This window comes from Haliaeetus albicilla, chromosome 1, assembly GCF_947461875.1.
Source record: "Haliaeetus albicilla chromosome 1, bHalAlb1.1, whole genome shotgun sequence".
NCBI lineage: Eukaryota > Metazoa > Chordata > Aves > Accipitriformes > Accipitridae > Haliaeetus > Haliaeetus albicilla.
This window is the reverse complement of record NC_091483.1, coordinates 36,287,333-36,304,421: the sequence shown is the minus strand read 5'-3', so window position 1 is coordinate 36,304,421 and position 17,089 is coordinate 36,287,333. Positions and strand designations below refer to the sequence as shown.

Here is a 17,089-nt window from a genome sequence, read left to right as displayed (position 1 = left end):
ACAGAAGCCTAACAACAAGTGCTTGCTGATCTTTCACTGGCGGGTCCCTTTCAAACCGGTGCAGGGGCCCTGAAAGCATTACCTTACGAAGAGGACAGTAAGCCTCCAAAAAGACTCTTCCCAGCTGGGTCCTGGCACCACATCTGCACATAGCGGTAACAGATGGTGAGGAAGAGTCACGTTGAGCGTGAAGTGGAACTCCAAATCAGCAGCAGTCACCAGCGTAAGCTCCCGGATTACCCACGAAGATGTAAAGTCAGGAGTGAATCTATCAGGAAAAGCAGAAAGACCTGATATTATTTTCCCATTGTTGGGCTGAATTTCATTTTCTGAAGTCATGCCGATACCAAAAAATACAAAACCCCTTCTGATTTAATAGTATGAAAAAAAGACAATGAAATAAGTGACCACGGTCTGGTTAGACTATGCAGATGGCATTAGCACCTAACACAGGTATGACCTTGAGGTCATCTTCAAGCAGTAAAATATGTGGTTTTATTGTGACTCTTCACAATACTCATTACTGTGACTCATTTTCCTTTTTTCAAGGAGGTGCACATGATCAACTCATGTTAACCAAAACACTCTTTACCAAAAGCACAGCTGTCAAGCATACAGGCAGCATTACTTCAGAAAGGGTCAGGTACTAGGGTAAGTCTAGAACAAGGCTGGAAAGATAGGGAAAGCAGAAGAAAACATCATATTTGTCTCCTTCCACTTATTTCCCTGACCTATACCAATATTCTATTTGACTGCCATGGGTACTGCTAGAAGGTATGACTTGCCTTTTCAATCAATAGCGGTGACACTTGTTGCATATGAAACCACAGTTACTGTAATACAGTATTATTAACTCTACTTACGCTTAAGTCATGACTTTCACTCAACAGGATTTTTAAAAGAATCAGTTTTACACTATGTGCAATATTAGGAAAACAGGACTAGACTGTGGTCAGGCTACTTGCAACAAGCTAGAGAATAACAATCAAAAAAAAAAGGCAGTGGCAAATCATTTCTTACTCTCTTATTGTGACAACTCTTTTACTTTAATTTATTCCTTCATAATGCACTGACAAAAGCATGTATGCTGCTTTGTAAAAATAATGGAGTCTTGTAAAGAAACATTATTATAGTATCAATTTGTTAGTATTACCCTTACTGAAAAGGGGAAATGCTTATGAAATTTATACTCCAAGGTCACCAAATTTTGTATGCAGGTGTGCTACTGGAGTGCCTGTGACTGAATGTAATGGTTTTGTGTGGCAAGGTTTTGGTAGCGGGGGGGTTACAGGGGTGGCTTCTGTAAGAAGCTGCTGGAAGCTTCCCCTGTGTTCGAGAGAGCCCATACCAGCCGGCTCTAAGACGGACCCGCCGCCAGCCAAGGCTGAGCCAATCAGTGATAGTGGTAACGCCTCTGTGATAACATTTTTAAGAAGGAAAAAAAAAAGTTGGGAAAGAGAGAAACAGCTGCCGGAGAGAGGAGTGAGAACATGTAAGAGAAACAACCCTGCGGACACCAAGGTCAGTGAAGGAGGGGGAGGAGGTGCTCCAGGCGCCGGAGCGGACATTCCCCTGCAGCCCGTGGTGAAGACCCTGGTGAGGCAGGCTGTCCCCCTGCAGTCCAGGGAGGTCCACGGTGGAGCAGATATCCACCTGCAGCCCGTGGAGGACCCCACGCCAGAGCAGGTGGGTTCCCGAAGGAGGCTGTGACCCTGTGGGAACCCCGCACTGGAGCAGGTTCCTGGCAGGACCTGCGGATCTTTGGAGAGAGGAGCCCACGGAGCAGGTTTTCTGGCAGGACGCGTGACCCCGTGGGGGACCCACGCTGGAGCAGTGTGCTCCTGAAGGACTGCATGCCATGGAAAGGACCATGCTGGAGAAGTTCGTGGAGGACTGTCTCCCATGGGTGGGACCCCACGCTGGAGCAGAGGAAGAGTGTGATGAGCCCTCCCCCTGAGGAGGGTTGAAGCAGCAAAAAATAACGTGTAATGACTGTAAACCCCATCCCCGTCCCCCTGTGCTGCTGGGGGGGCTTGGGGGAGAAATCCGGGAGTGAAGTTGTGCCCGGGAAGAAGGGAGGGGTGGAGGGAAGGTATTCTGAGATTTGGTTTTATTTCTCATTACCTTACTCTGGTTGATTTGTAATAAATTGAGTTAATTTTCCCCAAGCTGAGTCTGTTTTGCCCGTGATGGTAATTAGTGAATGATCTCTCCTGTCCTTATCTCGACCCGCAAGCTTTTCGTTATATTTTTTCTCTCCCCTGTCCAGCTGAGGATGGGGGAGTGATAGAACGGCTTTGGTGGGTACCTGGCATCCAGCCAGGGTTAACCCATCACACTGAAATTAGTTATTTTAAATTTCCACTTAAGTTAATTTGTCAGCAAATTTGTCAGTGCTTACACAATGCTGATCTCTCGTGATGAGTTCTGAGCCAGGAAAAATTCTTGACAGTCTAACACTTCAAATCCATATCCTTGGCAACTGTAACCATTGATTTTCATTGATGAAATTGTTATAGGAAGAGGCCCAATATTCTCTACTTTGAAGTTCTTCGTAATGGATAGAATTTGCTTGCTGTCTTTCAGTTCTTAAAGGGGGAAAAAAAAGAATAATTATTTTACAGTGCTTAAAAATTATTTTCTTACTTTTATAAATAAAATGCTATTTTTACTTTCAATCTAATAAAGAACTCTGAACTGACCAACATTTTAATACAGCCTGTTTTGCAGTAGTGTATTTCTAGAATTTGTAACTATCCTCAGTCAGTGTTTTGAGAAAACAAAATCTACACCTCTCATGACCAAGCTCTTCAGCTTTTTCTATTTCAACATTCTGTTTACTTAACATTACTGTACTGTATCAGTACCACTACGGAGTAACGCAGCCAGCTACAAAATCAGAGACCTGTTTCTTCTTACTCACGTCGTCTGCAGTCCATTAGTGTAGCTTCTGGCACCTTGAATCGAAGAGACCCTCCTGCACCGGGCAGTCTTCCCCCTACTTTAAGCAATTCTTTGGCTCCAAAGCCTTCTACATTGACCACGTCCAGAACAGTCAAGTTGTTTCTGCCATAATATAAAAATCAAGCAATCAGCCACTAAAACACAAATGAAGTTTGCAAAACCGTGACTTTGCTATCTAGGTGCCAATCCAAGACAACAGTGTTTCAGTAACAGAATCACTGGACACACCTGGATAGGTTTCCCCTAAATACCGACAGGATCACGCTGGAACCAGTCACCAGTGAATTTCACACAGTGAAGGACCAAGCTTTGTGTCCACTGTCACCAGATAACAACAGTGCCACCTAGTAAAAATGGTTGCTGCTTCCATAAACTCTCTTTTCCTCCAGAGATAACCAGTGTGTGGCTGCGCATTAGACTCACTGGATACTTAAATCCTATCATTATGGATTTAAGTTGAAAATAGCAAAGCCACCCAATGTGTTGCTCTCAACTCAAAATTGCCTCAGTACATTCATATGCATTTTATAAGCCACTGATCGCATATCAAGAAAAAAAGGCTCTATTTTTTAATGACTGAGACATAAGACACAAAGACCGTTTAAGCAATTTTTATTAAACTGGAGGTATTCTGACTTCCAAATTTTGACCATTTGTCTTTGCTCCAAGATTTGGCAAATTGATTTTTACATTGAGTTGTTTGATTCTCACTTACAACTGAAACTTGGCTTACCTGATTAAAATAAGGGAAGCTACTCTTTTGTAGTCAACTGGTGTAAAAATTACACCAACTTTTCTGGTTTCCAGTGGCTGTAAACTTAACCAAAGCAGCTCAGAACTGCACTTCTTGTTGATGAGATCCTCTTGATGTGCATTCTGTTAAACAAATATGCACATCTTATTCACAGAAAACACGTGTGTTTAAAGATCTCTATCAAGGAAGCACTATGCACTACATCTTTACCTAGTACCACACAAGGTATTTTTGGCAAGGTGCAATAACTGCTAACTAACTTGTTGTGTTATACAAAGTCTTTCAATTTGACAACATAAAACATCAGATAAAGTTGTTTATTTGAGCAAAAGTTCATATTACTGCACTTATTGTTAAGAGGAATGTATTACTTCATTTTTTAAAACAGCTTTTATCTGCTCAGATGGAAAAGGATATAGTGTCTTTCGTATTCAAGGAATCCTGAAACACTTCACAACACAATGAGAACTGACAGTATACTGATTGCACAGGGAAATGTGGCAACCATTATCCCCTCAGCGTAAGACTTGCAACTTGATTTAAGTGAGAAAAGGACTGTTGGCAAATGCATTGATCATTTGAGTCACTGGAAACAAGCCAAAGTGAACTCCCTACCATATTAATTGAAGACCAGAACTACCAGAAGTTCACTGAGTCTGGAAATAATGTACATTTGTTTGTTTGTTTCAATGCTGCTGTTTATTCTTTTTCCCATTAAAAAAATGAAAATAGCCCTAAAAATTTCTATTCCAGAACTGGGGCATCTTAGAAAGGGGTGATCAGACACCTATAGCAGTCAAAAGAACCATAATCATTAGAAAATAGGCTCTTGCTTGGTTGTTTTTCAATTCACGGCTGTTGTACTAATGGCTTTTCTGATCTTTTCCAGTCTAAAATGTTTTTTATTCTTAGCCTATTTTGTGAAAAAAGAACATACAAAGAAGTTTCAGAACCTGCATTAACAGTCAATATTTATTAAAAGCAAACCACATACAGCATGTGCAAACTTCACCCTGTCACTCCCTACAAAGATACACATGCACTCAAATGTGAGCCTAACAATTCATTACACATTTATATAAAGTGACTAGGTAAATGATGACAAATTAAAAAATGTAAATATTAACAACTAGTGATTTGGTTAACAAGGCAAGATCTGTCTCATACTGCTGAATACCTATCTAACCATACATGTTCCCCTTAGCTCCTCAAGTCTCTAATGAAAAACAGATATTGCACACACTGATGTCAAGATCTACCACTATTTTTCCATTTGGTCAAGAGTATGGTATATGGGACTGCGGAAATTCAGTCCTACCCATGTACTAGTGGAACCACCTTCTCTTTTTCAGCATGTGCCTACAGGCTAGGATTTATGAACTGCTGTCTCCTCTCTTTTACAACAACTCTTACAACTGTTGCCAGAAAGGAAAGGTCAGCTTTGATTAGTGTAGCAAACATAATCTTTTCTTTTTATAAGGTACTAATCTTTCATTAAGGTCTTAAAGCATATGTGCAGAAATGTGTATCTACATAGGACATTAAAGATGTGGCTGCAGCATGCCCAAACAGCAAGGAAAGTATGTTAATTCCAGGCTTTTGCACAAACTAGAAGTCTAAGAAGAATTCTCCAGGTATCCTGGACAGTACTCTGGTTGTCAGAATATGCCAACATCCCTGATACAGCATCTTCTCTATTTCTGTCATCCATGACACAACCCCCCAGGGTATAACCACAGCTCAGCACTGGTGTGACACAGTCAAGTGTTATCACAGTCATGTTAAAAATGAGGCAATCAGAACCAGAGAGCCATGACATTCCAACCTGAATCCCGCAGTTGCAATGAGACTGAGGTGAAGTGTAGAAAACAGCCTTCTCCTCCCTTGAACTACTGGAGAGTATTCCCTCTACTGAAAAGATTATAAGCTAGCTTCTGACAACACCAACTCAAAAGCCTTACACTTCATGGTCAACCTAGGGCTAAATATAAGTCCCAACACAGAATGCAAAGGGTGGCCTCTTCAACACATACACACATGCAGGCAAGCATGCACATGCTCCCTCCCTATAGTTGTTTTCAAAACAGACTCAAACTTTGAAAAAAAAAATTAACTGCAAAGATACAAGCCTGACAGAGAATCAAGGAAACACTATTAAATTGCTTTAAATAGCACTTGGGAACAACTATATGTAGTGTAGCTAGAAAAAGTTTTTTCTAGTGTGTCAGACCACTTCTATCAAAATTAGCCATCTTACCCTGTGAGAACATTCATCCATGAGCCTGAATTCAGTGGTTGTGAAATTAATAGCTTGCACATTTATGTCAAACCTAAATAAATCAAAACAAAAAATTAAGCACTTCAAACCTAGTCTGTCAGAATTACAATGACTTATTTTCACATGATGACATTTATTCTTAAATAAAGAATACTTTTACAATTGCATTTTGCCATATGCAAAATACAGTGGAAATGTCAGTCTGAATTTTAACAGAATACACTACAAATCAGTTTTATGTGGATTCCACACATTTGGAAAACAGACAAAAGGCTGGGCATTTTAGATCTCTCAGCATACAATATTGCAAAAGATCACAATCAAGAAATACAATTTCTAAGGCACACAAACACAAATGCCTGGAAGCTTTTTCTGCCCACTTAAGTGTTAAGAAATAATCATTATCAAATCTCATTAATTTACTCAAACATCCCTCCTTCTGCTCATGATTTTTTTCAGACAAACTCCTATTTTTCTTTCACATACTTTGCAAATTCAGTTCACTTACAGCAGTTGATTATTTGCCTGAGAGAAAATTACAAGCATTTGACATTAAGGTATTAAAAACAATAGGTAAAATTTAGATTACAGAGGACTAATGGACCTCCAGACACTGAATTGGAGATTCACTTGCCACAATTTTCTATGACATTAGCTTAAAAAGAACCAGTTAGTGGACATGATTTCTGGTAAACCTAGAAGATCTGTAGAAAAAAAGTGCAAATACAGAGAAAATGTAATTTCAAACCACTAGAAAGAGTCTATGTGGAAATTATATTTAGTATGCAAACAGATGTAGTTATTAATGTGCATATATACATATATATATACACACATGCATATATATATACACACATACACATATGTATGTAAAGAAATGAGGTTAAAGAAGCAATTACACGGGCATTTGGACCCCGAATAAGCAAGTTACACTTAAGCATGTGAGTAGTCCCATTGGCTCCAACCAAGCAAATAGTCCTAGCAACTACACAGTTTTTCAAAGTTAAGTGTAACAGCCAGGGCTTATTTTCATGAACTTCAGCCCACCTCACCATGACCCTTTATGCTGTTCATCTAGCTCTTATCTAGATTTCTCATTAGATCTTCTCAGTTCTAAAACAGAAAGTTTAAAACAATGTAGAAACATTGGCTTAGCTGGCCCTAAACATTTACTGTGGGGTTACTGGCTCTGGACCTGAATTTTTCTTCGTGGCTCCTGTTTCCTCTTCCTCAACCAGGGGTTTTACCCAAGAAAAAACTAAGAAGAAATTTTTTTCTGGGGGGGAAGGTTCAGTTACCTTCCTCCTCACTGATCAGTCTATAGACTGTGTACTTCCCAACCAGCCTTGCAGGGAGATACACGTGCCCAGTTCTGCAAGTTGCTCACCTCACCTGGGCAGCCCGCACAAGCTCACACTAAGCCTCAGATCTTAAAAGATGACCAATTATAGTTTATGGCTGGCAGACAAACTTGATGAAAACATGCTCAATTTGGTTTTATCACTGATCAGGTACATTACGAAGTCATGTGTCATACAGGGAGCTGCTCTGAACATGATTATATCTTCCAAAATGGGTCAGAACATTGTCCCCACCCAAATTACACTTGGAAAAAAATAAACAAACAATAAGCAACAAACATAAGGCACGGCAAATAGATCTTTTAAAAGGGAAAACAGTATCCTGAGATAGTTATACTCATTACCATTTCTTGAGCAGACCCAGTGAAGCTTGGGGATCAGGGTAGTGAGAAAGAGGCAGAAGCTGCAACGTAACTGGGAAGGATGAAGGGTTTCTTAGTACGAAATATTTTACCTAAATAGTTTGAAGGGGAAAAGAAAAAGTTAAAAACTACATACTTGAGAACAAGAAGGTAAAATAATTCAGCACAGGTAACATGATCTGCTTTCTCAAGGGACTTCAACCTGGCTTCTGTCTTAATGCAATATAATCATATGTGCACAAAACTGCATGGAACAACAGGACATATCACCACAATGTCATCATTTGCAAAAACAGCTAAGAGTGCATGAAGAACCACATGTGCAAAAATAGAGAATTCCCCACCCCCAGACAACCTTTTCATTTGGATTTTGATTTACACATGCAGACATGAACAAAGCTCTTCCAAAGAAGGTGAAGTTAGTGAGGTGCCACCCTTTCTTACAGAAGTCTGAGTGCAAGCAGGTTATACACATTGCTATAATGACTGGCAATTAAATGGCACAAATGGAATATTAATGTAATTCACAGTATGTGCATATGAAAACTATCTCCATATGATTGGTTCTGGCCCAGGCTAGGTTAGTAGTGACTTAAATCTGACAAACAAGGAAGAAACAACTGTGGTTGGAAGACACATTGCTCTGCTGATCTCTCAAGTGTGTATCTCCTGCAAGTGTTTTACACGCTTCTGTTACATAAGGCAGTGGCATGAGGAAGGCCATCCCATAACCACATGCAACATTAATGACAGTACATCCTACCCCTAGTCCCTTGTTCAATTATTTTACCACAAGCATGTAACTTATACAATGATGCAAGGAAAGCTTTAACAACCACGAACAATTGTTAGTTAAGACTACACTGCTTTACTCCTCTCCTTGTATTAAAATATTACAACTAGGTAGCTAGAGAACTTATCAAAGAGCCAAGGGGATACAAAACTGGTGTTTTAAATTAGAGTTCACTGATCCACAAGCAGTATGAAAATGCTAAGCATCACCAAATATTAATCACAGACTTTGTTATTAAAACAAGCTAAACATACATCAACCCAGAAAAAGCGTAACAACAACTATCCTTACCATACTACTTTTAACTGCTGTGGCACTGAAGTTGAGCGTAAGGCCAGGCTCTGTAGTCAACCGTGGCAAGAAAAAGGCAAAGAACCCCTCTTCAGGCTTCTTCTGATGAATAAAGCGAGCCGATCCTGAAATACTCCTCCTGCTTTATTGGCAAAACCAGAAAGCTTTGTTAATTTTATTTTCTTTTTTCTTTCAAGCAAAGAACAAAAAAAAATGATGATTTGCCAGGACCTATAATTACATCAACTAATCTCTCCTTGAAAATGTTCTTCACAAAATAAAGCCCATAAAGCTGTAACCTAGTAGTAGAGAGTCAGTGTAACTTATGTGCATCCCTTCAGTCTCCAATTTTCCACCTGCAACACGACTGTGGTTTTCACAGCTCTGCCTCCTTATTCTGGAAGGGGCTGATGTCACCGATGCACCATCTCTACAAGAATTGCTCAGTCACAGTGACTGCTTCCTTCCCAACGCCCCCAGTATGCAATATCCATTAGGCCAAGGACTAAAAACCTTAAAAGCTATTCAAAGACCCTAATCCTGAAAAGACTGCTATGTGACCTGTTGATGAAGGACTCGTGCAACTCCCTAAATGATCTGGTAGAACATGCTTTGATTGCTTTCATATTGGGTAGCTGTGGTGAGGTTATTATAGTCAGAACATTATTTACATTCTGAAGTTCGGGCACCTGAAACGTTTACTTATGGCTGGCAGTGCCTTGAAATGGAAGCTGGGGGTGTCTGGGGTGCTCCAATACTCCGGGTGCTTCAAGATAACTAATTTAAGTGCAGGAAGGTCAAAAATGTTTGTTCTAATTAAGAATACTTCAGAACAGAAATATTCTTACAACACTGTACTGGCTTGAATTAAGAACCTCAACAGATTCTGTACAGACCTGCAGGCTTCCCCACGTCTTATTTTTTGCCATCTTTCATAAAGTTCACTTGCAAGCTCAGAATCCACATCCCAGGCAGAACGGTCCAGAGAGAGACTCTTCTGCCAAAGCAGATTTGCTAAAACGATAACAGATTTTTCATATTTTACAGAAATAACATTTGCTCCTTCCATCAATCTACTTCTGAACATGAGTAATCAGTATCTGCAAGGGTCCTGACACAAAAATATTAAAGGCAACCCCGTTTTTCCCTTCAGAGCAAGCATATGTGAGGGTATATATGTTATTCTCCATACCTGGTTTGCTTAAAAATGTACATCTGCAAAAACACAGTAATTCTACATGTAAACAAGTGTATGGATGTCGCACAGGCTTTCTATGCTCTAGTAAGCCCTTTTTACTGTTGCTATTTCTAATGGACGCCATTGAAAAGTCATTACATTATCAGTAGCCTTCACACAGAACCCTCCACTGATGCCAATAAAGCATCAGGATCATATACTATTCTCTACATAGTGGTACAAAATTATAATATCACAGCACAGCAGGGAGCAAAACAAATCCCACAGTTTGGCAGAAATGGTGTTTTCATTTTAGCTTCACTTTTCAAGGTGCTGATAATTTTCTCAAATTCTTCTTAAGATTAAATTGCAAGGCTTTACATCAGTCTAAAGGTTAACGCCTTTTAGAAAGTCTATTGGTTAGTTAGTTCATATTGGTTCAAGCATTTTCACATTTTCACATTTTCACAGCAGAAAGGAGTTAGAGAAGCAAATTTCTTTTGAAAGAAAACAAAAATGGCTTATTTTGAAAGTACACGTACTTTATTTTACAATCCTTAGTGTTTAAAGTAGCCAATTGAGATTGATGATGACTGGAATAATTCAGCTACAAGTTCTTTGGGTCAGTATTTTTCAGGCTTGTGCATTAGACTTCTCTATTTAACAAATATTAGTATCCTAAATTAGAAGGCAGAATACCTGTCTAAAGATCCAATTATGTGTATTATTAGAACGGAAAGCAAGCAAGCAATGAGGGCTCACTTCTATCAGCAATATTTCTTTATAAAGATTTTAAAAAACAAACAAAAAAACAACACTTGCTTCTAAGATAGGTACCTAAGCACGTACATGTATCAGTAATTCTTCAAGCCACGTGTTTTTTACATTTGACTGACTACTATTGCCTTCTTCATATCCTCATACGAAAATATATTTTAGGAAAGCATCACCTTAAAAACACATTCAGGAGAGCACTCACTGAAACATTTAAAGCCTATGGTACTCAACTGCCTACAGAACTTCTTTACTGAGCAGAGATTAAAAAAAACCCCACTATTCTGAATCAGCTTTCATCAGATTCAACATTCTTCAGGCAGTATCGTGTCTATTTAACACCTAACACTGTATTTTGGTAAACACCAGCCAGGTACTTAAAACAGCTCCCAGCAGTACAGTATCTGGAGAGATTCCTCAGTTCCAGAAAGAATGAGACCCCTTCTTCTGTTGCACATGATACAGCATTAAGGATGCTCTTTTATAAGCTTGATAAATGACCTTTTGCAGAAATCTATTAAATTAATGCTGTGAGAAAGAGATAAAGAGAAGGCCTTCAAATTTAACTCTAGCTAAAGGCAGGATATTGGTTAACATTTATTTTTCGTTTTTCATCAAAGACTTCCCAGGATCTGGGCCCAGATTATGCACATTTTCTAATCACTTTGAGCTAGTTGACAGCTTTATCATTCTACCTCAACATCTCAGGAGAACATGCATATGAAGAAAGCAAGGAGCAGCACACCACCAATGAGAACTTACAGAGGAGTTGTAAATATTAATTCCAAAAAACTGTTTCAAGACAGAACAATAGCTTAGCACATGCTATGGAGTTAGAGGTCTGAAATACTGCACAGTGTACTTAGTACAGGTTACTCAAAGCCATTTATATACTCCCAGAAAAGTGGATGTTTTTAAAAAGACATAAAACTTAGTACTTGCATGAACAATCTCAATATTCTCATTACAAGTCTTGCTACATAAAATGAATTTTCTACAATAAAACTACCGTCAGATGCCTAAAAAAAAAAAACCAAGATGAGCATACCTGAATCAGACTTTCCCAAGTAACACTGAATATCACAGTGGGCAATCGCTTCAAAATTAAGATCTCCCTGCTGGAAAAACAAAACAAAAACTACAACTGACTATATGACAAAACAACAGGACAAATTCCAGTTTCTCAGTGCATAATTTGGACGAGTCAAAGAAGAGAATTAAGGTTGCCTAGAGAACTGTAATTCCATTGCTGTTCAACTCTGGGGGCTTAATATCTCAAGCTACAGAATGGTTTCACAGATTGGTCTGGTACTGAGTTTTTCTTTCAGGACTGAGGGACAGATTTCTGGCCTAAGAAAGAGGCTGCTGCAGTTTGGTTTGGAGTGCATAATCACCATTCAACACAACTGAATACGATACCTTGGACACAGTTGAATATATCTGCAGAGGTATTTCAAACATTACTCCCACATTTGTGGCCAAACAAATACTAGAAAGCACATTTGTTACAGCGTCTTTCACACTGAGCTTCAAAGAAAATACATTCCAGCAGCCTGGAGGTAGAGTCAAAGGTTTGGCAAAGTTCAGAATCTAGAAAGAATCAGAAAACTGAATTAAAATCAGTGCAGTATTTTTGGTGCAAGCGGTACCTTGAAGAATGTAAACTTTCTCTTCCATCATGTTTTTGCTGTTATTACACACACATATGCACCCATAACTGATCCATACAGTGCACATATGTAAATCTCCTATCTAAATATACCAAGAGCCAATTAGATGCCTACATCATGTGCTTATTCATAAACCAGATTTGTCTGGTTTGAATCAAGCAATTGCGCGAGTAAATTATTGGCTTCGCCTTCTAAACTTCAAAGCTCATCTATGTACTAAAGACTTCCATTACAGCCTATGAAGAAATGCTGAATCCTATAGAGCACAAACACTGCAACAATTCTGAGAACAGAGCAATGGTCTATAATTTGATGCATCTGTAGCTGCAACTCAAATGAAAGAACAGTTGCTAATAAAACAACACAAAAAATAGCCGGAGAGTGAATAATGCCTACCGAGAGAGTAACCTCTTCAGGACCTAACAGTTCCAGGCATACACACACCTTTATTTTTAACTTATTTCAACCAGCTCTGCGAACATCAAGTTCTTCAAAGAATCTATTTTGTATGTCTGAGGATCATCCTTAAATCAAAGACAACATTGTATGAAGCAGATATAAAGCTTACCTTTAAAATGTTCTTCGTTTCTCTGGCTACGAAGACTTCATTCAGTTCAATGCTGAAGTCAAAATTGTTTGTAAACCATATGGACCAAAATCCTGAAGTATTATGATGTGGTTCTATATGAAACAATGCTGCAGAAGGATCTACGTCAAAATACCTGAAAGTAAATACAGAAGAAAAATAAATACATCTGCAGTTGTCCTTGAACACACATAAGCGGTCCACACAAGAGCAGATAACTGTAGTATTCTTGCATAATGAGGCTCTTCTAAGGTTTTAAGGAGAAAGAACAAAATTATTTCCTTTGGAATACCTACATATAATATCAGAGTAAAAATTGACAAGAACAATGTAGAAGAGGTAGGCAGGTAATCACTCTACCCTCTTGCTATGCTATATGACAACATTGCCTACTGCTTTGTGATATGGTAGTTTGGATTAAATTGGCAATAGAAGACTGAACAAAAGACTTCACATTTTTTCTATAATTATCCTACTTTTGTGTTGGATTAATAAGGATGGTGGAAATTTTATCACAGACTCTAAGCAACATTCATACGATATGAGCTGCTAAGGCACATCTTTTTACTGGGTCCTAACATTTTTCCTGGATAAAATACAGAAATATTGCTTGAAATGTCACAGGTCTGTTTTGGCAAATGACACAGCAACAATAGGAAGAAGCCTCTTCACTGTCCTTGGAATCATTCAGTGACAAAGCAAACTAACCTCATGTCTTACAATAGGGTATACAATATTCTTCTTATAATATCAGTGAAAGTTAACAAACAAACAAAAATCCACTGTCAACCTACCCTTCCATCACAGGACAGGAAAGACAGGCTCTTAGTGTTGTAGTGCCTTCCAATAGATTATTCTTCTTGTTGTCAGCATAAGGACTTTCACTGCCACAGGATGCAGCTGTGCAAAGAACAGACATACAGGAGAATACAACATCAGCCAGAACAAAAGCACATCTGCAATGATTTTCATGTGAGGACTTGGAAGAACATTACAAAGGGGAATATTTGCTGGTCTAATTCTCAGAGGTGAGCAAAGCATCTAATTGCTTATGTCCTAATTTTCAGAGGTTCCAAACCTTGCTTTAAGAAGAATTTATGAATGCTACAGACTTTCAAAAAAACCACACGCACAACAAGGCTGTGAAAAGCAGCCTCACCAATTTTAACCACATTGTCACTGGCACAGCATTCTTACTTATTTTAATAAATGAAAAACTGTTCTGAAAAAAAAAAAATCATATAACATATAGTCCCTTCTTTCTTCTTATTTACCCTTTTCTGCTACAAAAAACAAGTCCCAATGTCATTATGAAAGCAGTCTGTTTCATAAATGTTTAAAGTCTATGCACTGCAGTCTAGTGGTCAGAATAGGAAACAGGCTGGAGTCAGGAATGCTTAAATGTTAATCTTTGCTCTTCCACAAACATGCCTGGTCTCAGGCAAGCCTCTTCAATGATCCTGCCAAGAAGTGTCATAGAAAATGACCACCCAAGCACAATAGCCTTTTAGAAAATACATTGGAAACAGAAAAATAACCACAAATTATAAAAGGATGGTGAAAAAGCATATTCAATAATTATGCTTATTGTAAAATCAGCTTACATTTTAGCAAATGTTTTCTTCCCCTTTTTGAAATACATATAGCTTAGAGCCTTTGACTGGCATAAGAGGGAGCACATATACACAAAAATGGTGGAAACTCTTAGCAGAAAGAATTCATCTTCTTTCTCAAAAAAGTCCAGACAAGTTGATTTTGAGATCTTTCAGGGTCTCTATCTGCTGAAAAAAGCTACCCTTTTATAATCAAATCCTGTTTAATTATATTATCTATAAGTATATGTATCCTGTACCTTTACAAGAAATAGAAGCAACTTTTGTAAAGTTAGTAGATGATGAAGATAGCAGTACTGGCTCAAACTCCACAGGTGATGTGTCTTTTTGTGACAACTGCCGTATTTCCTGCATGAAGACAAGACACAATGATCATTGTAGCAGTACTACTATTATTATTGTAGCTCCTGTATTAGTGTATCTTCTTGTCAAATTTGCAAGCCAATATCTGCCATTTTATCACATCTTCTAAATCAACCCATGGATTTCTAGTCAAGTTAACAGCTCTTATGTTTTTTTTAAAAAAACAGCCATCACTGAACTACAACTTGTCATCTAAAAGATCTATTAGGTGTTTGGGCACATTTTAAAAATATAGAAGCATCACGTTTGCCACCAGCAAAATCAATCTGCTATTAGAGAGCAAGCCAGTGGGCTAATTAATTCCCCAACCAAATTCAACACCCTAAAATATGAAGCCCACGATTACCTGTATATGCACAAGGCTGTTCCCAGAATGCATGATGTACACATCTACTGAGGAATCACCTGTCCAAAAGAATGAACACTGAGGTAAGTTCACCAAGGATGGAAGCACTCTTGCTTTGTCAGATACTCATATGAGAAGCAATCCTGATTTAAATTTAAAAATCTTTGTGTGACAGCTACCCTTGTAAAAAGGAGGAACTATTCACATCTTGAGCTGGCAATCATGTCATACAAGAGTAAAAATCCACTCAACAAGATTTTTGGCCACAAACACGAAGGCAAGCATCAATAGGGAATCTTCCTTCGTTATCTCTTAAATGCTAGATGGAGCACAACTCTCCCCTTTCCTAGGGGCAGGGAGATTGGAGGCACAACTGAAGGAAAGAAGGATGGCTGACACTGCCGTAACTTTCTAAGGGCCAACCTATCAATAGCATGAGAGAGTCCAGTAAAAACTCTTCTGTATACACACACAGCTAAGCAAGATCCTGGCTTCACCTGCTTTGAACAGCAAGCATTCTCAGGAGACGATTGTGAAGCTGGATTTGGTGCTTACCACCTTTTGGGCTTAATAGAGGAATGGTCCTATCACCTGGTAGGGTAGTGACCTATTGACTAGAGCAACAGAAGATGGGTATAACTCCGCTTTCACCTGCGGATAAGGTGGTACAGCTTCATCACTGGCAAAGCTATGTTCCTGTCCACAGGACACCAGGAAGGTCTAGAGGACCAAGAGAAGAGCAGCAGGACAGAACAAGAGATGACTATTATACCAGGGTGGTCATCACACTTCCATGAAGGAAGACAACCTGAGTTCTTGCTCTTGCTCATACTTGAATTACATGAGTAGATGCAGGCTGACGTAAAAGGACATTCTCCCAGTTCACCAGGCACAACTTCTAATAATGAGTGTGCTTTGCTCAGGTGCTTCAAAGCAAGACTACAGGTGCCACCTTCCAAAAGAGGGTTCAAGATGTTGATTCTGAGTGAGCAGACGCTCCACATACCCACAGCTGTTTAAACCACATACTCTTCTTCAACCTTTCCAGCTGGCTAGCTCCCCTGTGCAGACCTTGCCTACCTGCTGTTCCACTCTAGGTGCTAAGGCATGTGCTGTACACTGAGACTAACACAGCACCAAATTCCCTTTTGTTAGATCCTTCCCTCAAGACCAGGTCTCTCATTTAATTATACAAACAGAAGGCAAGCAAGCATTGCTGTTTGATATGGTAAAGCCACCACCGGTACTGATGGAGCAAGACACGGAACTTCCCACCAACAGCAAGTCCAAAGGGCTTATATGATCAATCTCTAACACAGTGAGGACTTATAAGTGCATTATATTTAATAGAAAACAGCCTTAAAAGCATACTTCTAGTACTTTAACCATCAAAAGTGCTAAGAGCGAGCACCCTTGACACAACAGATGTGAACAATTCTCTACCAGCATCAGAATAAACGTAAGTCCACAACTCAACATAACAAAGCACTGGCATCTCACCAGCACGGAAACTAGGTTTACAGCGGGTATTTCAGTTTCAGCTCTGTGTAAATATCACATCACAGAACAGGCACAGGGGGAACAGCATATGTTGTTTTGTGATAGATTTTCAATCGAACTTCTCAAAAGACAAAAAGATCATGTTCTTTTTTTACTAGTGTGTTAAAAAGAATTATTTTGATCTGGATTCTTAAGCAGTTCCTTCTTCATCTTGAATCAGAAAGTAAAAATGGCAGAAATGTCTAAAAAAAGCTATT

At 39.0% G+C, this 17,089-nt stretch overlaps 1 protein-coding gene across 4 annotated transcripts in view; it reads right to left on the bottom strand.

Moving 5' to 3' along the window:
- TMEM131L (transmembrane 131 like) overlaps window positions 1-17,089 on the bottom strand; it is an 84,572-nt gene that overhangs the window by 17,735 nt on the left and 49,748 nt on the right. For 2 of the 4 annotated variants that reach the window (XM_069785517.1, XM_069785531.1), the window contains exons 10-23: window positions 15,333-15,391; window positions 14,863-14,971; window positions 13,805-13,910; window positions 12,993-13,146; window positions 12,174-12,344; window positions 11,803-11,872; window positions 9,700-9,817; window positions 8,804-8,945; window positions 7,702-7,811; window positions 5,976-6,048; window positions 3,698-3,840; window positions 2,924-3,066; window positions 2,402-2,588; window positions 83-268 (exon numbers count right to left, since the gene is read on the bottom strand). In XM_069785517.1, the coding sequence (XP_069641618.1) occupies window positions 83-268; window positions 2,402-2,588; window positions 2,924-3,066; window positions 3,698-3,840; window positions 5,976-6,048; window positions 7,702-7,811; window positions 8,804-8,945; window positions 9,700-9,817; window positions 11,803-11,872; window positions 12,174-12,344; window positions 12,993-13,146; window positions 13,805-13,910; window positions 14,863-14,971; window positions 15,333-15,391 (1,771 nt within the window). The remainder of the gene's footprint in view (window positions 1-82; window positions 269-2,401; window positions 2,589-2,923; window positions 3,067-3,697; window positions 3,841-5,975; window positions 6,049-7,701; window positions 7,812-8,803; window positions 8,946-9,699; window positions 9,818-11,802; window positions 11,873-12,173; window positions 12,345-12,992; window positions 13,147-13,804; window positions 13,911-14,862; window positions 14,972-15,332; window positions 15,392-17,089) is intronic. The other 2 variants (XM_069785525.1, XM_069785538.1) reach the window with 1 other exon arrangement.